At 37.3% G+C, this 22,267-nt stretch overlaps 4 protein-coding genes across 5 annotated transcripts; 1 reads left to right on the top strand and 3 right to left on the bottom strand.

Moving 5' to 3' along the window:
* The first annotated feature begins 631 nt into the window (after nt 1–631).
* Nucleotides 632–10,059, top strand: LOC121752021 (WD repeat-containing protein 72-like). Of its 2 annotated transcripts, XM_042146894.1 has the most exons (10): nt 641–848; nt 924–1,850; nt 2,977–5,700; nt 5,776–5,879; nt 6,204–6,273; nt 7,012–7,809; nt 8,208–8,410; nt 8,816–8,939; nt 9,217–9,423; nt 9,613–10,059. In XM_042146894.1, exons 2-10 carry the CDS (start codon nt 1,695–1,697, stop codon nt 9,754–9,756), a joined length of 4,530 nt encoding a protein of 1,509 aa, XP_042002828.1. In that variant the 5' UTR covers nt 641–848; nt 924–1,694; the 3' UTR covers nt 9,757–10,059. The 2 variants fall into 2 exon arrangements, 1 of the variants encoding a protein (XP_042002828.1); XR_006040230.1 differs by lacking the exons at nt 9,217–9,423; nt 9,613–10,059 and having other exon boundaries at nt 632–848; nt 8,200–8,410; nt 8,816–8,937.
* Nucleotides 10,060–10,760: 701 nt separating this feature from the next.
* On the bottom strand, nt 10,761–11,258 carry LOC121751721 (secreted RxLR effector protein 161-like). The gene is made up of 2 exons (XM_042146517.1): nt 11,164–11,258; nt 10,761–11,067 (listed from the first exon to the last, which is right to left on the bottom strand). Exons 1-2 carry the CDS (start codon nt 11,256–11,258, stop codon nt 10,761–10,763), a joined length of 402 nt encoding a protein of 133 aa, XP_042002451.1.
* Nucleotides 11,259–12,815: 1,557 nt separating this feature from the next.
* Nucleotides 12,816–14,114, bottom strand: LOC121750771 (probable WRKY transcription factor 29). The gene is made up of 3 exons (XM_042145376.1): nt 13,861–14,114; nt 13,668–13,784; nt 12,816–13,257 (listed from the first exon to the last, which is right to left on the bottom strand). Exons 1-3 carry the CDS (start codon nt 14,049–14,051, stop codon nt 12,933–12,935), a joined length of 633 nt encoding a protein of 210 aa, XP_042001310.1. The 5' UTR covers nt 14,052–14,114; the 3' UTR covers nt 12,816–12,932.
* A 3,664-nt stretch (nt 14,115–17,778) lies between these two features.
* LOC121753139 (G-patch domain-containing protein 1-like) lies at nt 17,779–21,947 on the bottom strand. The gene is made up of 10 exons (XM_042148328.1): nt 21,788–21,947; nt 21,353–21,437; nt 21,144–21,220; nt 20,458–20,579; nt 20,294–20,360; nt 19,682–19,772; nt 18,941–19,092; nt 18,313–18,537; nt 18,124–18,237; nt 17,779–18,027 (listed from the first exon to the last, which is right to left on the bottom strand). Exons 1-10 carry the CDS (start codon nt 21,863–21,865, stop codon nt 17,965–17,967), a joined length of 1,074 nt encoding a protein of 357 aa, XP_042004262.1. The 5' UTR covers nt 21,866–21,947; the 3' UTR covers nt 17,779–17,964.
* Nucleotides 21,948–22,267: the final 320 nt, after the last annotated feature.

The raw sequence follows: 22,267 nt of genomic DNA, 5'->3' as shown, positions 1-22,267 counted from the left end.
AGCGCGATCGGGTCCGTCGATTGAGGCCTACCTCCAATCTCGCCGATATTCCGCTGACACGTCTGCCCCAATTGCAGTGTTTCAGTCACCGGCACTTCGAACTCCATTAGATTTCGTTTTCACAGATGATGATGAGTTTCGGGATGAAAGAATATGGAGGATTAGGTGTGGCCGTGGTGGTGGAGCTGCGGCTGATTGTTCTCTTTCTTTTTCTTTTTTTTTCGACGGGGGGTGGGAAATAATTTGGGGGATACGGATGAACGAAGACGGAGGATGAGCACGGGATGAGAGCACCAGTTGTTACGGACGTTCTCCGTAACGAGGCCGGATGGCTAACTTCTCGGAGAGATAAGGTGATCGAACCTTCGACGTGCTCGAAGGAAAGCTCACGAATTGCTGATTTTCGGACGTTCTCCGATGAACAACAATTTGGAAACGAAATATGATATTCTTGTTACTCAAGACAAGTTTGTGGAAAATAATATATTCATTGAATGATTAAAATGATAACAAGCTCTCCTATTTATAATACTAGAATCTACTACCCTAACTTAATGAACAAGAAACAAATATCTAAACAAATATGGGAAAGATATGGTGAATAAGGGAAAACTAAATAATTAGAAGATCCTAAGAGATATGATAGATATGATCGTATCAGCCTGTATGCATCATCTCCGTATATAGGGGACTATGATATCGGGGATTTTGTTTTACCCGACAGTCCAGAAGTTTCTAGCTTTGGAGAGCCTATCGCGATTCCTGATATCATTGAAAGCACCGTTGGGCTTCTGTCTTCCATAGATGTCACACAGCATCAATCCCAGATCGGAGACTCATCTGAAAAGGTAAGACAAAAAGCAATCTTCCATTATCATGTTGCTTTGCTTGTTTCGTCGCAAACTATGTTGGTTTCATTTCAGATTGTGGACAACATCCTCGTACAAAACGAGGCAGCTGAAGTTGAGGTCGCTGACAAGGCTCAGGATGTGGAACACAGTGGAGAGGAAAAGAGCAATAACAAGGCCTCCGTTTTGGCTGTAGAATCCAAGGCAAACAGTTTGAAGTCATGTCTAACGTCACGGATACATTTCCCTAAGAATAAGAGGAAACGGGGAGAGCGCAAAGCAGGTTCTGGGAATTGGAGTCGCCAATGCCCAAGCGAACCTGACAGCGGTTATTAGAGCCTGAACTACCTCCTGTTGTGCTTCAAAATGCTAGTTCTGTGCGATGCAGGCACGCTTCGAATGGCCCTTTAATTTCGATAGCCTAGTTTTCTTCTTCATTCATTTGTGGGTTCTTTGAGCCAAGTTGTTACTTCAGTTTAGGAAGTGCAGCCATAATGTATGTGTAGGCTGTTTTGGTCATTAAATAACTGCTGGATTCCAGTTTTTGTTTGTTTCATTTGATGGCTTCAAATCCTTTGTCCAACCAAAAAATTCAACCTGTAGACATAAATGTAAATTTTCCAAAATACTACTTTTACATGTATATGAGCAAATAGTAGGTTCTTATTTTGTTTTAAATTGAATATAAATTACGATTTGCATAAGAAACAATAAATCTTGAAAAAAACCAAACACATGTACATAAATTGGTGAAATAAAATAAACCCAACTTCCAATTCCAACTAATCAGTTTGAAACTACAAACTGTGATCCGTCCCCCCGCCCGGTTCGCTGATTCTGCAGCCGATGAAGTGTAAATCGGTGGCCTGTATATGGTCGGGCTCGCCGCCGGTTCATCAAGTAACCGCCGTCGCTGCACTCCACGACCCGCCGACTCTCTACACCGGCGGATCAGATGGCTCCATCATCTGGTGGAACCTCAATTCCTCCCTTGCAAAACCGGTACTTGAAGTTCAATTTTCGATTCAATTTTCCGTAGTCTGGTGAATGTGTTGAATTTCTGGTGTCATTGGCTTAACCTTTCGCATTTTTCTTGTCTGAAAAGTTTACATGGATGTTTTAATCGAGCTAGCTTAAATCTGAGAGCTTTTGTTTGGTCTTAATGTTTGAATAATGAGAAGACGTAAATTAGTGAGCTCCTTGTTTAGAGATGTGTAGTTGAAACTTGAATGGAGGTGAATTGAGGGTTATTTCTGTGTTACCACTTCTGGTTATTATGAATGATGTCTGCATGATGATGAATTTTAGGTCTTAAAGGTGAAACTAGGGATTCTTTATACGTACTCCTTGTATGCGTTTTTAATTCAAATATGTGAGTTTGAAATAGCTAACACTGGTGTTGCATTGCTTGGCATATTGATACATTGAGTTAGATATTTTTATTCTTAAGATGTTGGTTTTGGAATTAGGGAAGATATATGCTAGTTTTGGTAGTGAAGACTTGTCATTTTTCTACCTTTGCCAGCTATAATGAACCTGCACGGTCATGTTCAGTCTTTCCTTCTGTATTGAGGTCACCAATCCGCTTTTTCTTTAGTGTTTACCCCCCTATATTTCAGTAGCAAACCTGCTACTAAAGAATGCGGACTTAGATTTGAGAAAATAAGGCATGATTGTCAACTACACCAGCTGGCACCTGAAGTTTTTCTTATCTTAACAACAGAAAGTTAAATGACTGTAGAGTAAGGCTGAACTAGTGTGCTTATGTTCCGTGCCACATTGTGAAGGCTCATGAAAAATGCCAAATTTTTTTACTTTATTGATCACATCTGGTCAAATTTTTGCTTAATCAACTTCATATGTATCATTTTCACAATCCAGATTATCCAATGAGGTAAATGTAAGGTAACACTAATAATAAATAAAGAACTTGTATCACAATTTTACTTTAACCACACCACATTCAAGCTTCTCTTGCATCTATTGTAGTGGAGGGTTCATTACTTCTAATCTACTATACATCTAGACATGTAGTCTATTTCTCTTACCTTCAACCGTAATATATTATATTTAAAACTTATATTATTCTGACCACTTGTTATTATTATAATGCACGTTTTTGGATCAGGAGATCAGACCAGTAGCGATGTTGTGTGGTCATGCCGCTCCAATTGCTGATCTAGGGATTTGTTTTCCACTTGAGCAACATGAAAATAGAACTTTGACTAGTTCTAGTGATGAGCTGTTGCATCCTAATCCAGTTAAACGTGGTGCACTATTCAGTGCTAGTAGTGATGGTGTATTGTGTGTTTGGAGCAGAGCAAATGGACACTGCAGACGGAGAAGGAAACTTCCTCCTTGGACAGGAAGCCCATTCATGATTAGGACATTGCCCAACAACAAGAGATATGTTTGTATTACCTGCACTTTTGTCAACCAAGAACATCCATCAGCTGTTTCGGTTGAAGGACACGAGTCTTTGGCAGATACAGAGGTGCAAAATCCAAATCCTTTGAAATGTACAGTTGTAATCGTAGACTCGTTTACTCTTGCAGTTGTCCAAACAGTATTCCATGGGAATGTGTGTATTGGACCTTTAAAGTCCACTGCTGTAGTAGTTACCTCAGAAGATATGGAGTCACAGTCGGTGGTGATCATTGATGTGTTTGGTAAGGTACTATGTTTACCAATATTGAAGGACTCTGACCTAAAGGGGCAAAATGTACCTGTTGTGTCAAATGATTCCTCAGATTTAGAAGTGATGGACTGGGCAGATGAATCCAAAGAGAGGGAATCTCTTATGGCTTTTGCCAAATGGGGTTATGTTTTGGCCCTTGTGCATAGAACATATTGCACATTTAGACAAGCACATAACGGAATTTTCATTGGCAAGATATCTTTCACAGTTGATCAATTGTGTTTCCAAGACAAGCTATATGTGATGGGTGGCATATTCCTAAAGGATAATACCAGTATCTCTAGTTATGATTTTGTGGAAGAATTTGTAGTTTGGAATAACACGGGGGCGGCTGCTATATACAGGATCTCATTCTTGAATGGTATATTCAAGTATGATCTTCTATCTGTTATTCCTGCTCTATTGCATCCTTCCGACATGAGACTATGCTTTTCTTTCATACCTCTGAGTAAATATGTATTTCGTGTTGAGTCAAATTGCTTTCATGTCAAGATGCAGAAGTTCTGGAGACCTCATGTTACTATATGGCCTTCACCTTTACAACGTGATAATTATCAGGATTCCCCATTAAAGTCTGAAATGCTTGCTGAAGGTGATTTTTATGATGATTTAGCTGTGGACTTCTCTTTGTCAAAAACTGATGGCCCATATCATAATGTTATCAATGAGGGAGCTATTAAGAGTTATGAGATGACTACGCCAGCATCTTCAAATGAAAGGGATAATATATATTCAAGTTATGTTACTCATCAAGGAGGGGAACTAGTATCTTCTTCCATGGTTATATCTGAAAATTATCCAGCACCTTACGCAATTGTTTACGGGTTCTTTAGTGGTGACATTGAAATTGTTAGGTTTCGCATGTTCTTCTCAGCTTTGGAGTCACTTACCCAATATCCATCTCAGGAAGCAGATCCAAATGAACAGAAGAACCATCTCTCCGGGCACAGTCGAGCAGTGCTGTGTTTAGCTTCACATCAAATGGTGAGAAGGTCTGGAGCATGTAGTTCAAACCATGTTCTTTTGTCAGGTAGTATGGATTGCACTGTTCGTGTGTGGGATCTTGAATCTGGTAATCTCATTGCAGTATTGCACCAACATGTTGCACCAGTACGACAAATAATTCTTCCTCCGACGCAAATTGAATACCCATGGAGTGATTGCTTTTTAACTGTAGGGGATGACTTATGTGTATGCCTTGTTTCACTTCAAACTTTGAGGGTTGAGAGATTGTTTCCTGGCCATGTGTACTTTCCAGCAAAAGTCTTGTGGGATGGTGTAAGAGGTTACATAGCATGTCTGTGTCCTAATCATTCAGAAAAACCTGATGTGCATGACATTCTGTACATTTGGGATGTAAAGACAGGTGCTCGTGAGCGAGTTCTTCGTGGAGCTGCTGCACATTCAATGTTTGACCATTTCCTTAAATCCATCAATGAGATCTCTTTGTCCAGCAACCTGATGAACGGAAATACTTCAGTTTCCTCTTTAGTTTCGCCGGTTATAGAGCCAACATTATTTTCACAATCTCATCCAAAAGCTCATGGGAAGGGAATTACTCCTCAAGCATCCACAGCAAGTAAAGTTGAACAAAATGCTCCAGAAACATCAAAGATTATGAACGGGGCTAGTGCAAAATCAGGAAGATTTCAATCAAGAATATTTGAGAAGCACCCAGTTAAAAGCTCATCTCCTTTCCCTGGTGTATCCACTTTGTGTTTTGATCTGTCTCCTTTGATGTCACTATGCTCTATGAATGAGTTTTTTGAGGATGGCAGTCACCTTGTTGAAAAGAAGCATGTGAAGGTTTCTGGAAGTAGGAGTCCTCAAGATGATCCTCACGGATGGGCAGATCCTTTGAAGGAAATAGGGCCGCAGATGCTTAGCCCTCAACACAGGAATGTGAAGAGTAGGTCAGCTGGGGCATCTATTGTTACACCAGAACATCATGAATGGGTTCGAACACTTGAAGGGTGCCTACTGCGATTCAGCCTGTCACTTCTGCACCTTTGGGATGTTGATAAGGAACTCGATTACTTGCTAATAACTGAAATGCATCTAAAAAGACCTGATTCCTTTAATATGTCTTCTGGAATATTAGGGGACCGGGGTTCTATGACACTAACATTTCCTGGTTCTATTTCAACTCTAGAGGTACTTTAGTAAATAATGATTTTGATCACTTGTCCTGACTCAATATCTAAACAGCATTATATACTTTTGGTACAGCTCTGGAGATCTTCTTCTGACTACACTGCCTTGAGATCATTGACTATGGTGTCCCTAGCGCAGCATTTAATTAGCCTAAACCATTCTTGTTCTTCTGCGAGTGGGTAAGGCAGTTTATTACGATTCTTCTCTAGTGTGCATGTATTTCATTAATCTCCAAGGTTTTCTAAAGGGTTTTATACTTTGTAATTTGTTAAATTATCAGCATTTCCTTTTATAAGTTAGTGATAGTCCTTGTACTCTTCTTCTTCTTGCCATAGTCATCTGATTATCACTTGAGCACAGCCTACTATAAAGCTTTCCTGCAAGTTATTGTGAGATAATGATTTTAATTTCATTGTTGATTAGGAGAGGACAATATAATCTTTATGGCCTTTTACAATCACGTAATTCTTATGTATATGTTGACTAACATATCTTACCTGCAGTGCTTTAGCAGCATTTTATACACGGAAATTTGCAGAGAAGATTTCGGACATCAAACCCCCTTCACTTCAGGTAACACGTTGAATCATAAACTGTATGGGCTTAGTTGCTTGATTACTGAAAGGTTTGAAGAAACATGTATATGTAAGACAAGATTTGCTTTTTAACTAGGTGGTATTTTATATGGCAAAATATAATTCTAGCCAGTGTAAATTGGAGATATGATCAACTGTGCAGTGAACTCTTTTCTTTTATAGTTTTGTAAAGAATATTCTATTGCTCTATCAGTACTAACATATTACTCCCTCCGTCCCGGCTAAGATGACACATTTCTTAGTCGGCACGGAATTTTAGAGTTGTTGGTTAATGTGTTTAATTGGAGAGAGAAAAGGTGAGTGTAAGTAGTAAATGGTCATTAACTCTTCTCTGTTTTGGTGGCATGCATGTGAAGCACCTTTCTAACCCCTAAGACTTACCACAAGGTTTCCTTCTCCCACCTTTGTAAGTTAATTCCAATCCTGAGTGCTATATTTTTCATAGTTTGCGAGATTAAAAAGACAGATATGATAAAGTAAACAGCTTCTTTCCCTGACTCCTAAAAGTTCATTTTTTGTACTACTATAGTTTAGTTTAAATTTAAAAACAATAAAGCAAGATCCTTTCTGTGAAATTCATATTGCAATTGCATCATCGTTGTAAATTTTTTATATGCTTAGTAAGTGATTTAATTGGATAATTTGAATAGTACTGCACTGATTTTTGTGAATTATAGGAGTAGCATTCTTATGATTGCCTTTCGCTGTGCTACAGCTCTTGGTAAGCTTTTGGCAGAGTGAGTTTGAACATGTGAAAATGGCTGCTCGCTCTTTATTTCATTGTGCCGCCTCACGAGCTATTCCCTGCCCACTTTGTTGTTCGAAAGCCACTCAGTTTGTAAGTCTTGACGCATGTCCTGATAAAGCATCAGAGAAGGAGAATGGAAATACAACTGCAGTTTGTCCTATATCTGAAGTGAACATGCAATCTCATGAGGACTTTACTGAGGAAGAGTCAGAAATAACATTATGGTTGGAATCATATGAATTGCAAGGTTGGATTTCATGTGTTGGAGGAACAACTCAGGATGCAATGACTTCTCAAATAATTGTTGCTGCTGCATTGGCTGTCTGGTACCCTAGCCTTGTCAAACCAAGACTTGCCAAAGTAGTGGTTCATCCTCTGGTAAAATTAGTTATGGCTATGAATGAAAAGTACAGTGCTGCGGCAGCTGAGGTTTTAGCTGAAGGTATGGAGAGTACTTGGAAGGCGTGCATTGGTTCTGAAATACCTCGTCTAATATCAGACATATTCTTTCAAGTCGAGTGTGTCAGTAGTTCATCAGCTAATGCATCATCACCAAACTATGCGGCACCTCATAAAATTCGAGAGACTTTAGTTGGAATTCTTCTTCCAAGTTTGGCAATGGCTGAAATTCCCGGATTTCTACATGTGATAGAAAGCCAAATTTGGTCCACTGCATCTGATTCACCTGTTCATGTGGTGTCTCTCATGACTTTGATCAGGGTGGTCCGTGGTTCTCCAAGAAACCTAGCTCCATATCTGGACAAGGTGTGTGGAAGCAATTTATAATTTTCACTTGTTAACAATGCTTGCTAGAGAGTTGAATTTATATATGGGTAATATCCAATGGCATTGTTTCAATAAAATTTTCTTGGAATAAACTTTTCTTCCTAATGTGGCTCAGAAGATAATATAGTACAAAACCCAGGGTTTCTGTAACTTATGTTTTGACGGCCATGTTATTATTCTTTCTTCTGATTAACCATTTCCCTACCACTTCCTGTTTGACCATCCACTGCTTTATTTTTAGTTTATCTGATCTCTAGAGTCTTTCCAGAAGAAAAAACATGAGCAAATCAGAACTACTCAGAGTTAGTTTATGTTACAGTTTATAGGATTGAAAGCACAGTAATTCTACCTGTTCTAACATCTAGACAGGTTTGCAGGTGGTTGTTTTTATTATGCAGACAATGGATCCCAGCAATTCAACCATGCGACGAAGTTGCCTCCAAAGTTCTATGATGGTGCTCAAGGAGGTTGTACGTGTCTTTCCAATGGTAGCCCTAAATGATACATCTACCCGGCTGGCAGTTGGCGATGCAATGGGTGACATAAAAAATGCTAATATTAGGGTGTATGACATGCAAAGGTACTAATTTGTCATATTTGATGAGCAAAGTTCACCACCTTGATACTAATATCATGCAAGTAAAACTCTTCCCGGTCATCCTTGAACTAGGAATAACTATCAAGGCTGCTTTCTGGTGTACCACTGTTTTCATTCATCATTGAACTACAATGGCATTCAATTTGAGTAGCTATGTAGGAAGTCTTTATTTGTTGTAGATAAGCATAGGCAAAGGGAAAGCATTTTCCATCTCTATATGATCCACATTTACTGTCAAACCATTTCATGCCATTTGTAGGTGTAACCTGGACAGATGATTGGCTAACAAGAGAATATCATAAAAAAAATTTGCTGCCTTCATATTCCTGATGAGAGTATCATGAAATTTTGATGTTCGTTCACAATGTTAATCTACTTCGATTGTAGCATGAGCAAGATAAAGGTCTTGGATGCCAGTGGACCTCCTGGGCTTCCAGGTTTGCTTGGAGGAGACTCGGGATCAGCAATGACTACAGGAATATCTGCTTTAAGCTTCTCACCAGATGGAGAGGTACACTCTATGTTGGGTTGCAACACTCTATCCCATACTTCACCTTCCCATATTGAAATCTTATTTTTCTGTATAAAATTTTAAAATATCAATGTACCAGAGATTTTGTTTTTCATTCCAGTTCCATTTCAGAAGAGGTATCTGATATGCAACATAATACAGTTGCTTGCTTTTGTTTAAGGAATCCCTGCAATTCTTATTTATTCTTGATATACCTTTCTTTTACTGATATTAAAATTATTCTCAGTCCCTCCTTTTTTCTCTAATCTTCTTGCAGGGGCTGGTTGCCTTTTCGGAGCATGGTTTGATGATTAGATGGTGGTCCCTGGGATCTGTGTGGTGGGAGAAACTCAGCCGAAATCTTGTTCCCGTCCAATGCAGCAAGCTTATATTAGTTCCCCCATGGGAGGGATTTTCACCTAACTCTACCAGATCTAGTATAATGGCTAGTGTATTGCGTGAGAATGGAAACCCCAATTCACCGGTAATTCTTTTTATGTCATTTTTCACATCTTTCTACATAAAAAGAGCCTTCGGTATTCAAGTTGCATGGTAAATTAGTTGGTCTTCTTGATAGAGAGAATGTTATTTAAAAACGCTTCATTTCATGAGAAATTACATTTCTCCAAGAACTATTTTGAATCCAACTTGTCTTCGTTCATCTGTTTTGCAGGGAGGCAACAAAGCTCTGGCTGAAATGGACAAGTTGAAACTTCTGGTTCAGAATCTCGACCTGTCTTACAGGCTTGAATGGGTTAGCGAAAGAACAGTAAAGCTTTCGCAACATTCCAATGACCTTGGCAGCTTCCAGCTGTAAACACTTGCTACAGACCATTTTTCTGAGATATCTTCTCAGGGTCCTGCTCTGTAGCTCTGCTGGACATACGGGGAGCATGGTAAAAATGTGTCTAGTTTGCTGAAAGATCTCAACAAGTAGGCTTCTCAATTTTGGTTTTCATTCTTTTGTTGTAACAAAATAGCTCTCAGATGCAGCTTCAGATGCATACACTGTGTACCATTTCTGAAATTTACCAAGTACTTTGTAACTTACACATTGCTGTAATACTAAGACAAGTCTATTCAAGACCAATAAGTATTGTTGTAGATTGGATTCTCAAAATAGCGAATTTAATCTCGAAGCCTCAGTTTCAGCTTAATTTTTTGTATATGGGCTTTGTCAGTGTTAACACTCAACCAGACTCACAGACTCGAGATGAAAACCTAATTGCATAGGCTAATCTATGAAGATGAAGAACAAGAACGAAATTGGGGATTCTTGGAGAAAAAGTAAACTCTCTTATTGAATTGAACTATCAATCTACAATTACAAGAAATTTGCTATATATGAAGCACATATATGCAGTAACCGCTCCCAACAAATTGGAGCTAAGAAAACAACAAACAAGAGCTTCCAACGGCTCTTTTTGTAACCAACTCATCTTAAAGACCAACGGCTCTTTCCAGCTTCTTCTCTTTGATTCCTCAAGCTTAGAGCGGAGTGTGAGCTCAATCTCACAATTCTCCACCTAAGTTCACAACTCAGTCTCTGTAGCAAACATTGATCAGCTTCTTGCAATGATCAAACTTGTCTCTTCCTAGAGACTTAGTTAGCATGTCAGCAGGATTGTGCAAGGTGTCAATCTTAATCACCTTCACCCTTCCCTTTTCAATCTCATCTCTAATAAAATGTAGCCTAACGTCTATATGCTTGCTCCTTTCATGAAAATATTGGTGTCGAGCCAAGCACATAGCTGAGCTACTATCACAGTGAACTACCATGGTCTTTTGATCAAAACCAAAATCTGAGATGACTCCTTGTATCTAAAAACTCTCTTGCACAGCTGAGGTAAGAACCATATACTCTGCTTCTGTTGTTGACAAAGCAACAACACTTTGCAACCCAGACTTCCAACTGACCACGGTTCCAAACATAGTAAACAAGTAACCAGCTTGAGACTTCCTGTTGTCAAGGTTTGTAGCATAATCAGCATCACAATATCTCACCACAACTTCCTCACTCTCCTTATCACAACCTTTAAACAGCACACCCCAGCTACTAGTACTACTCATGTACCTTAGAATCCACCTGAGAGCATTCCAATGTTCTTTCTTAGGATCTGACATGTACCTGCTAGTAACAGAAATGGAATGAGCTAAATCTGGCCTTGTGCAGATCATGGTATACATGATACTACCAAAAACACTAGCATAAGGAATTGACTACATCTCAAGTGCTTCCTGCTCAGTTTTATGAGCTTGTTCCTTAGAAAGTTTGAAGCTTTGTGAGAGAGGAGTTGTAGCTGCTTTAGCATTCTCCATATTAAATTTCTTGAGAACCTTTTCAATATAGTCTGACTGAAATAACCACAGCCTTCTACTTTTTCTGTCTCCTGAATATTCATTCCTAAGAGTTGTTTACCAAAGTTGTTTTTGTGATTATACTCCGTCCATCTTCTAGCTTTAAGTAAGTCCCCACACATTTGGCCTGGTGAAAAAGGAAATTCCGGGCATCACCCTTTAGTCCATGGCCCAAGCCTCCAAAGAATGATTCTCTTCTCGGTTTCCCAATTCGGTTCCACTTTTTGAAAGATAACTTTATTTCTGAGCCACCAAATAGACCATGAGATCACATAGAATAAGGAACTCCAAATTTTCAAGTCAAATCTGATGAATGGTGCATCCATCCATGTAAGGAAACAAGTCATCGGATCTTTGGGGAAACAAAAAACAAGGTTCCAGCAGTTGCATCCGAAATACCATAAGCTACTAGAAAACCTGCAACCAAAGATAATATGATACACTGTTTCAGGTTTCTCCCCACATAATGCACAAAGCTCATCCTCAACTCCGGGGAATTGGAATCTGAAAAGTCTCTCCTTTGTATTTAGTCTGCCATGTAGGACAAACCAAACGAGGAATTGTGCACGCGGTGGAGCCACATTCTTCCATGCGAGCTTCCCATGACAAAAGCGGTTGCTTCCCTATCCTACTATGCGAAAGATGTGTTGGTAAAAATTAGAAACAGAGAAAGAGCCAGACTTGTCAAAAGCCCATAGTCTCACATCCCTTGCACTCTCACTCATGGAGTCATGATCCACGGCTAGGTAGAGGTCTTTCACCAAATCATCCTCCCATGCAAATAGCCTTCTTCTCCAAGTAAACTTCCACACTCATCTATTTTATTCCCATTTGCCCATGCTCTCAATCAAGTTGTTTTGTTGGATAGAAATCATGAAAAGTATGGGGAAGAGTGACTTTAGAGTATCATTTCTTGTCCATTTGTCGAGCCAAAATCTTGTGCTAGCTCCATTGCCCACTTTTATTTTTATTCCTCTCTCCGCCACTTCTTGCACTTCTTTGCTGAATTGTGAAAAGTACAGATAGTTTTACTAAATGTGATAGTTTTAGTCTTGTACAAATAAACTCGATAACGAATTCTCATATATGTGTTGATTCCTAAAAATCTCGGATAAATAGAGGCAAATTTGGTGCATTTCATAATGATGAATTTCAGTGACTGAAGTCGCATTTGTCGACAAACACATATATGGACGTGGCTTTTGTAAGAACTGCGGGCGGCTGCTTTTTTTGCCCCAAACAACCGTTCATACTTCCTATGCTCTTTTGTCAAAAATTATGGAAATAAATGAAATCATCATTGGTTTTTTAATTACATGTTCAAAGTCGTTGGGGTTGTTAAATCATGTGTCACATATTTCAATACGGTTTGGCCAAATATTACGGCGTCTCTTGAACACTATTCATTCAGTTCTTCGTTTTATCGAAATAATTGAGTAATTTCGTAAATTTGCAATTTAATGATAAACGATGCAATTTTTTTTTATTAATTTATGCATTTATATATTCATATGCAGATTAATAATCTTAAGACAAAATAATAAAAAAATTAGTTTGGACATTCTAACTCGCCAATTTTTGAGTTGAGCGACTATATTTCTTACATCGGAAAAAAGGAAGAATTCCTAAAGCCAGCTACACAGAAAATGGCTGAGCGAACTCATCGAATTCCTCTAGCCACGAAAAGAAATCCTCGCTGAAAACAAATTCGTGTGGGTCGGGTTTGGGGTTCTCCTCCACTTTGATCACCGGTTTAACATCCCTTTCCGTTTGGTGCTGAGATTTATGGGATGGTTTTGGGGAGGGGAACTTCTGCCTGACTGTGCCAGCTAAGGAGTTCCGGCGCGTGGGCTGGCTGTGGCTGTGCTCCGCCGTGTAGGTGATTATGAACATCCCTGTCTCCGTACAGCTTTGCTCCACTTGTTTTCTTGCCAAACATCCCTTTGAGCTGTAATAGCTCCTGTTGCCGCAGTTTCGATTCTCGTTAATTACGGTTACACCAAGAAGATTTAACGTCGAAAAAACTACATGGGATTCTTTTCAATCTTTTGAGTTGTTAGGTTGCTCTAGAACTTTGATCGCTAGTTAGAATTATTGGGATCTAGTTGAAGGCATATTAGAAGTAGAAGGCAGTTTGGTTAGGTTTGGTTTGGTCATCCATTTGAGAATGATGAAGTAACATTGAGGCACACGAGACAACCAAATTATGCAGTAGAGAAAATGTTGATTTAGAGATTGCTTAATAAAATGAAGGTAACTCAACCTAGCTAATTAATTCTGATGGCTAATAGGTTCAGGAAACACAAGATCACATGCTGGAGTAGTGTATTTTTTCGTTTTTATTTTATGAGAAAGTGATGAGAGATGAACCTTGGATATGGCGATCCCTTGATAGGTTTTTGGCCGTATTTACGCCAAGCCCACATGTCAGAGGAAAGCCCCCCCTCAGCTGAAACCTTAACCACAACTCTCTTATGCTCATTCTTCCTGTAAATTAATTAAAGTTATGATCCATCCATCCATCCCTATAGCTAGTTTTGAAAATTTGTAAAATTTGACTGACCTTTTCTTGTACTTGGGCGTGTAATCCTCAGCGGCGTTTGTTTGATCCGGGTAAAATGGTTTGAAGATGTCGCCAAGATCTTGATCGGATTGGAAGAATGAATCAGGAGCCTCCATTTCCATCTTCCCAAACTCGCCGCTCGATCCTTGGACTATTGCCTGCAAACTCCAGTCCTCCATCACTTCCCACATAACTCAATATCTTTCACTTTCTTGATTCAAGAAAATGAAACTATTTAAGTGCTGAAGAGTTGCAAAATGGGATCCGCCTTTATATAGTGAATTATTGATGAGGCCAGGCCAAGCCAAGTTGAGGGATTTTTAGATTGGGTTGACTTTTGGTAATTGTCAAAGGGACGACACGGTTTCGCCGGAGTTCGAGTTCTCATTGGTGACTAGGATTTGATGAGTTGGAATTAAAGAAAAACATAAAAAAGGAAAGTTGGACTAAAAGTTGCTCCATACATTATATGAAAAGGTCATAGTCTTTTACGACTCTGATATTAACCTTTTTTGCTTCTGTCACCAACACGTTAGTATTACATATTGCATCTTACGAGTATTTCTTTACTTTTATTTTATTATTTATGCCATAATACCAAGAATCTGATTTGTTACAGTATGGTACAACTTACTACTTACAATTTTAGATATTACACAACATTTACCATGTACGAATTTAATATGCTAGCTACTGACAAGTATTACTACGCGTCCAATAAGTACAACATAATTTTGGGTTAGATTCATATTAACTCATTAATAGTTTGTCATATTTCACTTTTTACTATTTTTAAATGTAGATTACACATTCCACTAACTTATTCTCTCTCATATTTTATTATGAAAATAATATTTAAAAATAAGACCCACATTCCACTAACTATTTCAAAACTTTTTTTATATATTTTTTAAAACTCGTATCCTATCAAAATGTGACAAAAATTAAAGGACGGAAGAAGTATTATTTTTGTAGAGTAAAAATTAGATGTATTATTTTTGTAGAGTAAAAATTAGATGATCATTTTTTACACTTTTCAGTCGACACCTTCATTCCATCTCTTACCTTTACCGCCCCCGACTCCAGTATCACGCCATCGTCTACTGTGGATATTCAATTTAAAGGTATTACTATTTCATTGACTCAATTAATTAAACTGCATGCATTATTCGAGTCTTGTAGTAGTTTAATTAATTTGCCCTATTTTGGAGGAAATATTTTGTCTTTGCTATTTAATGCAGATTTTGATATTTGGTGCACAACACAACATTTAAAGGAACGTAGTGCTATCTACATCTGTCTAATATTATAAATATAATAGATAGTTCAGAATGCCCAACGGAAAAAGGCTACATATGCCTATATTAAACATGAAATTAATATTTTCAAAATTTCACATAAAATCAAATTTTATTAAAAAAACTGATTAATTATTCTCATCGTGATTCACTAGTACCGTATAATTGTGTTAACTTTTATGTGCTTATTTATGTTATTCTTTTTTTAGTAATGGATTGATGATTTAAATATCGAAAATATTTTTTCCTTCAAGACATTCGAACTTTGACCACTCGGGTTCTTTTCTCAGCATTAATTTATAATTTCAGTTTTGTTATTAGTTTAGTTGGTCAAAGAATAAGATAATTTAACTAGTCAAATTTGCTTACTATTTTGTAAACAATATAATTAATTAATATATTATTAATAGATAACCACACGGCCACATGCCGTGTATCGGATGACCTATCAATTACGGAGTAATATACAATATACTTATTAAAAGAATAGTAGTAATAACACGATCTCAGTACGCAAAATGCCAAGAAACTGGAGTATTAAACTACTAATTCTCATACGTATAATTTATAATACTAGTAGCAATCATGATTTTTAACCATATATATATACAACGATTAGACAGTAGATTATAAAAAGGTTGATTAGAAAAATGTTTAAAACAAAATCTTCATGCGTACCATCTATTTTTTCTTTTGTTATTTCTAAATATCATGGTCTGGTCCCTTAATGCTCAAATTTTAAAACATGTGATGAAAAGAAATTTCGTATATAACGAAAATAAAATTTTTGTATAAATCACACATCAAATTACACCAAATCATATTAATATTTTATTTGATTTGGTTTTGATCACAAATGATATGTTCCATACATGCAATAATAATACTGCTATATCGACAACTGTTTCTTTCTCACCGCAGTTGCAACTAGCAAGCAACAGATAGATAAATCCATTTTAGTAGTGAGGTTGTAGCTATAGGAGGTTTAATTGATCTTCAAAGGGTATGTGACTGGGGATTTTAGGACCCTTGAAAATTTATGCAACTTGCGCATTAACGTGTGCTTTAGGGATAGTAGGAGAATGGACTTTTTAATTTGGGACCATGTCTATTTTCCATGCCTAATTATTCATATGCTACTTATTATTCTTCTATTTGGCTTATTCTACCCCCATCCAATAAATATCCTACACAAGATTTTTCTATAAATGTTTTATTTTATATTCCTAATTATGTAGGGGTGGCAAAACGATATCGGATATTGGATATGCACAATGCAAACTTGATTTCACTCATATATTGAATATTTGATATTGTATTTACGAGTATCGAGTACGGAATCATGTAATGGAGTTTACTATGTGTCTGGTATCGGGTATTACCTATTTTTTTCCGGCTCGAGCACCCGTTTGCCACCCCTAAAGTATTATGTAACCTATAAACGGCAATAATGTAGGAATAGGTTACACTCTATTTATATTAAACATATCGCAAGTATTATATGCAGAACCGCCCATCTATGATAATTGATTATTTAATTTGTGTATTATTATTCCTAATTAACCCCACCAATATATAACTATATATATATATATAGGATATTGTAGGCGGGAATAGACTTGAGGACTTTAAGATCGTTTAGATATGTTCTTTTTTAACATTTTTCGTATGTCATAATAAATGAATTCTATTCTAATTAAAGTTATGTTATTTGTAGCTGAACTTATGTGCAAAACATAGGCTCGAGTCTGTTCAGTTTTACCGGAGTCAGATAGTTTATCGAACATTTTGCTATGCAGACATTTAAATTCTTGATTTCACGACGCGTGAGAGAAATGAGGATAAAAATGAAAATTTATTAGTTGTTGTCATTCGAAATTTTAAAATTCATGTGCAATATCACGATCATGTCAAAATTCGTATATTTAGCGGCATTAGTTTTGTCCATGTCGATGTGGTCTAGAGGTCGAAAATAAGTGGGTTAATTGGTCCTTATATAAATTGAATCAAATGAATTAGGACCGAAAATTCATATTCAGGTGGACCAGTTTGGCCGGATTCCGTTTTCATGTTGGCCTGGATAGACTTGATAGCCTTCAATTGTTTGGCCATGGATCATGACTCGCGATAACTTTCTCATAATAAATTGCTAGCTAACTCGTAACGTCTTTAGTAGTACTTGAGACACAGACAATAATGTGCAGTTTATATTCTAATGAAGCCTAGTTCTCAACAAATAATATATTCACAAATTAAAAAACTAACTGCAAAACAAATAATCTCACCATTAATAAGTGGTCCAGAAAAAAAATAGTGCAATAACAATTTTGTCCTTTAAACGATCTTCGATGGCCAAATTCCATCAAATAGAACACCATGGCGTAGCGATGACTTTGAACCATCGGCCTATTTTGCAAGTCTCGTGCAAATTTCAAATCATTATTAGATTATCACAACATATATAAATAATAGCATAAAATTTGTATAGCAAAAATAAAACATATTACAAACATTTTAGTTAGTATCATAATAATTGTGATTTATATATGTATAGAATAGAGAATAGGGGGAGCATGCAAGAAACTATAGTAGGAAGGCGATGGGCATTGCGCGTGTGGAATGTGTTAAACCAAATCTCATTGTCACGTCGGTGTTCAATATTCAAATATTTACGCTGCCACAATAACTCTCATGCGCGCATCCTCACTCCGACCTACGCTTCACATATCTATCAAATCTCAATCCACAATTTCATTAATTTCTGATAGCTGAGAACTATATTTCTATCACATACTCTCAGATTTTATCAAGTTATTTTCACGAGCAGGACTTTGTTCCTCTTCACCAAAAACCTATCACTGTTTTCAAGCTGCAACAGAAATGAGTAAGTGATTCTTGCTCGATAGGGACTAAAAGATAACCCCGAATCTAAGTACAGCGTTGTAATGGAGATATAATGATATACCTTCTGCAATAAAAAGGCAAGAGCCTCTTCTTTTGATAAGTTGGAAAATGTAGAAGGTGAATGTTCATCAACAAGTAGTTTAAGCTGCTTCAGCTTCATTGATTCGCCAGGTGCCTGCAGCAAGAAGCAATTTAGCTGAGTAGATGCAGACCAAGTAAAAAAGAAGCTTCGCGGTACAAGGGATGATACCTGTTCGAGAAGCTGCCTACACAGCTTCTTGAGTTTTGACCTTGGTGCAGGATCTGTGTCCACCTCCAAATTTTCGTGTTTCCTTTTCACTCCACTATGTGAATCAGTGGAACCCTCCCCATCGCTATCACCGAAAGTAGTCTTTTTCCCTTCAAAGTAGCAGCCTGCGATTTTCTTTTTACGGTCCTTGATACCAAGCCCTTGTTTTCCAGAGGTCTTTGAGCCCTGAAAATGCAGGCCCAGATAATTAATTCCTAACTTTTAGAAAACTTGTAAAGTCAACTATCAAATACTAATGACTTCCTTAAAAAAGTCATAAACATAAATCTAACTTCGAAGTCCTCATGAAATCAGTATGATGTGATAGATGCAAGGGTGTCGATAAGTAACTATAGATTTGAGTTTCAGAGTTCTGAAAAGACACCTATATTCTAGGATACAAATTCCCTCACTAATTCAATACTGAATACGAAGATAGAGATGGACTAATGGATCATGTTCAGTCCCTATACTTTTAGACAATAAGACAAGATAACATCAATTGGCTTAACAGGGTCAAGCAGTTTAAACACTAGAACCGTGAAGATCAGATATTACAGAAATATCAGATACAAACATAAGAGCATACCTGAGCTAAGTTGTAGAGATTTTCTTGATCATCCTCATTGAACATGGTCCTCTCGAGGGACTTTTTTCTGCGAGAATCGGCACCAAGCATACCTCCAACAACAAACCCAAGTTTGTAGCCCCACCAATCTGATGGAACATCCTGAGTTCTTCCTGCAATGTGATACATAAGAGATCATAACAATGAGTCTGGGAACTTATTATTATGTCTATACAGGATGAGATAGGCACTAAATATAACTCTCCTCAACAAACAGCAGTAAAAAACATTGACCACCTGTCACTCTCTTACTAAAGACATTTCTTCTTGACTTCATTATTTAGTTAATACACAGTAATAAGGAAATTCCAAATTCAGATAATACAAGCACTACAAGTTTTAACTGTTAACTACTACTAGTATATTTTCTAGAAATAACTTGTAATATCATATGCAAGATTGCAAGTTTAATTAATTTCTCTCAGACTTCCAGCTTAAGATGAATTAAACAGAACAACAGAAGAGAATCAGGCTATGCAACCAATATACTTCATCAATCTACAATGCAAGTTTGACTTACTATTTCCTCTACAGAGTAAAGAAAATATGCACTTAGTCAAAGCCATTTCAGAAATTTAATGATGTTTCCAGGGTTCTATAGCAGCATGATGATAAAAGAAATATCCCGAAGAAGCACAATGTTGTTTCATTCAAACAAACCCATCCAAGACACTACTTTATAACCATAGAATCAAAACTTACCTTCTTCATCTGGAACACTGGTTTCAATTGGCTTCTCATCCTCAGATACTTCTGGAGCATTACAGGTCTCTGAAGCCTTAGTCTTATTCACCTAAGGCAATAATTTCATTTAATATGATATTGGGAAAGGCTAAAGCTGTACAAGAAAAATCATGAGAGCATCAGATTATGGTGATCAGAAAGGCTTTATCAATGGAACTCAACTTAAGCAAAATTGTGTTGCTAACTGAATAAAAGGCATTCTACCAGAAACTTGCATCTTGTTTCTAGCCATCCCAAACAGCAGAATTCATTAACTCATGACATCACCCGAGAACTTACATAACAATCTAAGCTCTTTGATTCAGCTCAACTAAAGCTGTGGTAATCACTAGTAGCTAGTAAGACCCTAAAATTTAAGCACATATCACCAAATTTCAAACAGTACGGGCCTTTTTTCACCATTACAACCTCCAACAATAGGGAAAGGACATAATTCCAGGAACTAAGAAATGAATAAGGAAATGAAATGCTCATCTCATTTCCAAATATAAAATTGATGCAGCAATATACTCCAGACATACGCTTTATAGAATCACAGAAACCGGAAAGCTGCGTCCAAACTATACTTACAAGAATCCCTTCAAGATCCTGAGAAGAATATGCACGTACAGTCTTTCCCTTCTCTCTTTTTTTATACCTGGATATTTGATATAAGAAGTCATACATGGCTGAATCAATATGATACTATGTTTTAGGTGTACAAGAAACAAAATCAGCATTTTTCATGAGCCTACCTTCCTTGGGGTCGAGTAGCCTTGGCAACTGCCTCTTTTTTGTCCTTAGAAGGGCTGGGTTGTTCAGCATCTGTCTCATCATCAATGTTATCAATCTCGTATGGCGGCTTATGGCGGTTTGCCTAAAAACCGCCACAGGGATATGGCGTATTAGTATGGCGGATATGGCGGTCAATAATTAAATAAATAAAATAATACTTATATATTTATATATAATTCAAAAATTAGAAAATAATAAAAATATAAAATCTAAAACTATTAAAACAATTAAAAAGCATAAAATACAACTCTAATCTCCATGTTTCTTGCATAATGCCCCATTCCTACATGTAGTACACACGCAATGTTGTCAAATGGCAGATATGGCGGTGCTATGGCAGCGCCATGGTACTATGGCGTTTCCATCACCGAAAGCCATGCCATAGCGCCATGGCACCGCCATATCTGCTATTTGATAGCATTGCTCATCATCTACGAAATACAGAAGATCACATGTCATGTAATTAGCATTATCATACAAACCCAGAAACCAGGTAAAATTTCATTTCTATGTGCCTTCATCCTTGGTTTTTACAACTGCTTGCTGCCAAAGTATATATACAATGAAGAGATTTTTAATTAAAAATGATGATATAAGAAGAGTTCATAGAATAAATAAAATAAAGCAGACAAGAGGCAGAACATACCACTTTCAGTTTCTTGAGGATACTGTCAAACTGAGTGGTATCAAAAGCCCATGCATTTGGTATCTCTGTTCCAATACCTGTATGCAACAAATCAAAATCATACATCAGTGAACAAATCAGAAGAACAGCAGAGCTTCATATAAGATCACATCAATTTCAGATACCACTACGCTGCTAAGAGATACTATGAGAGAGTGCAAAAAGGCAACCTAAAGTATCCTGCTTGTTCTTCACCCTTACATATCCTTTGATGCCTTGCTTTTCCTTTCCAAGCCCTTCACCTTCTTCCCATCCCTGAACAGTCATTACATCAAGCAATGAACATTCGTGAACACTTTTAACCAAAATTGATCAATGTAGCCACAAATCTCTCGTCTTTGCACAAAAATGATTGCCTATAGATCAGAAGTGCAACTAAACATGATGAATTTTACAATGGGAGAAAAGTGGAGCTGTAATGCAACCTATGAAAGTCGTTCGGTATGGTTCAACAGCTTCAACTTGAATTCAACCCAATCATATAAAGTAGGAGTAATAAAAAAAATATGAGCTACGAAAGCACATGTCCGAGCTGCGGAACTACAAAATTCACAGTCAATATTTGTAATTTGGGGGGAATTTGATAAATGAAACGGGATTATTACCATTTGCTTCATGAGGCGGAAGGCGGCAGAGCTCCGATCGACTCCGACGTAACGGAGAGGAACTTCCGGCGTCGCCATATTAACGGTCACGTCCTTCACTCTCTCCCTCCCTCCCTCTTGAGCTAGTTTGGAGAGAGAAGTAGGCAGAGACGCTTCTCTGAAGCAACGGAATACTACCACGTAAAAACCTAGAATAGAGAGGCTACGATTTACGGTTAGGATCTCACGTTTACACCGGATCGACGGCTGAGAATAAAAGTGTAATATAAATACGTTATACTAATGTTAATTAATTTATTAACATCCAATATTTGGATTAAATTTTTCATATTCCCCTATGATCAAACGCAAACTCTAAATATTATATAAGGTCCAAACTATGATCTAGATCGTAAGAAAATGTCAACAGATGATAAAATAGTAGCAACAGAAATGTCAACGGTTGATACTGTGTTGATATTTTTTGTTGCTACTATTTTG

This window comes from Salvia splendens, chromosome 10, assembly GCF_004379255.2.
Source record: "Salvia splendens isolate huo1 chromosome 10, SspV2, whole genome shotgun sequence".
Taxonomy (NCBI): Eukaryota; Viridiplantae; Streptophyta; class Magnoliopsida; order Lamiales; family Lamiaceae; genus Salvia; species Salvia splendens.
The sequence above is the reverse complement of the archived record's forward strand: the minus strand, read 5'-3'. Positions and strand labels throughout refer to the sequence as shown.

Bases quoted from the DNA above. Each gene is read 5' to 3' on its own strand.
- LOC121752021 (XM_042146894.1), top strand. From the start codon at position 1,695: ATGAAGTGTAAATCGGTGGCCTGTATATGGTCGGGCTCGCCGCCGGTT. The intron at 8,411-8,815 runs GTACTAATTTGT...CTTCGATTGTAG, and splicing joins AGGGTGTATGACATGCAAAG to CATGAGCAAGATAAAGGTCT. The intron at 9,424-9,612 runs GTAATTCTTTTT...TCTGTTTTGCAG, and splicing joins ATGGAAACCCCAATTCACCG to GGAGGCAACAAAGCTCTGGC.
- LOC121751721 (XM_042146517.1), bottom strand. From the start codon at position 11,258: ATGGAGAATGCTAAAGCAGCTACAACTCCTCTCTCACAAAGCTTCAAA. The intron at 11,068-11,163 runs GTAGTCAATTCC...TGTTACTAGCAG, and splicing joins GAGCAGGAAGCACTTGAGAT to GTACATGTCAGATCCTAAGA.
- LOC121750771 (XM_042145376.1), bottom strand. From the start codon at position 14,051: ATGTGGGAAGTGATGGAGGACTGGAGTTTGCAGGCAATAGTCCAAGGA. The intron at 13,785-13,860 runs GTCAGTCAAATT...ATTAATTTACAG, and splicing joins ACGCCCAAGTACAAGAAAAG to GAAGAATGAGCATAAGAGAG. The intron at 13,258-13,667 runs GTTCATCTCTCA...CTGCGGCAACAG, and splicing joins AAGGGATCGCCATATCCAAG to GAGCTATTACAGCTCAAAGG.
- LOC121753139 (XM_042148328.1), bottom strand. From the start codon at position 21,865: ATGGCGACGCCGGAAGTTCCTCTCCGTTACGTCGGAGTCGATCGGAGC. The intron at 21,438-21,787 runs GTAATAATCCCG...ATGACTGTTCAG, and splicing joins TCCGCCTCATGAAGCAAATG to GGATGGGAAGAAGGTGAAGG. The intron at 19,773-20,293 runs GTAAGTATAGTT...TTATTGCCTTAG, and splicing joins AGGATCTTGAAGGGATTCTT to GTGAATAAGACTAAGGCTTC.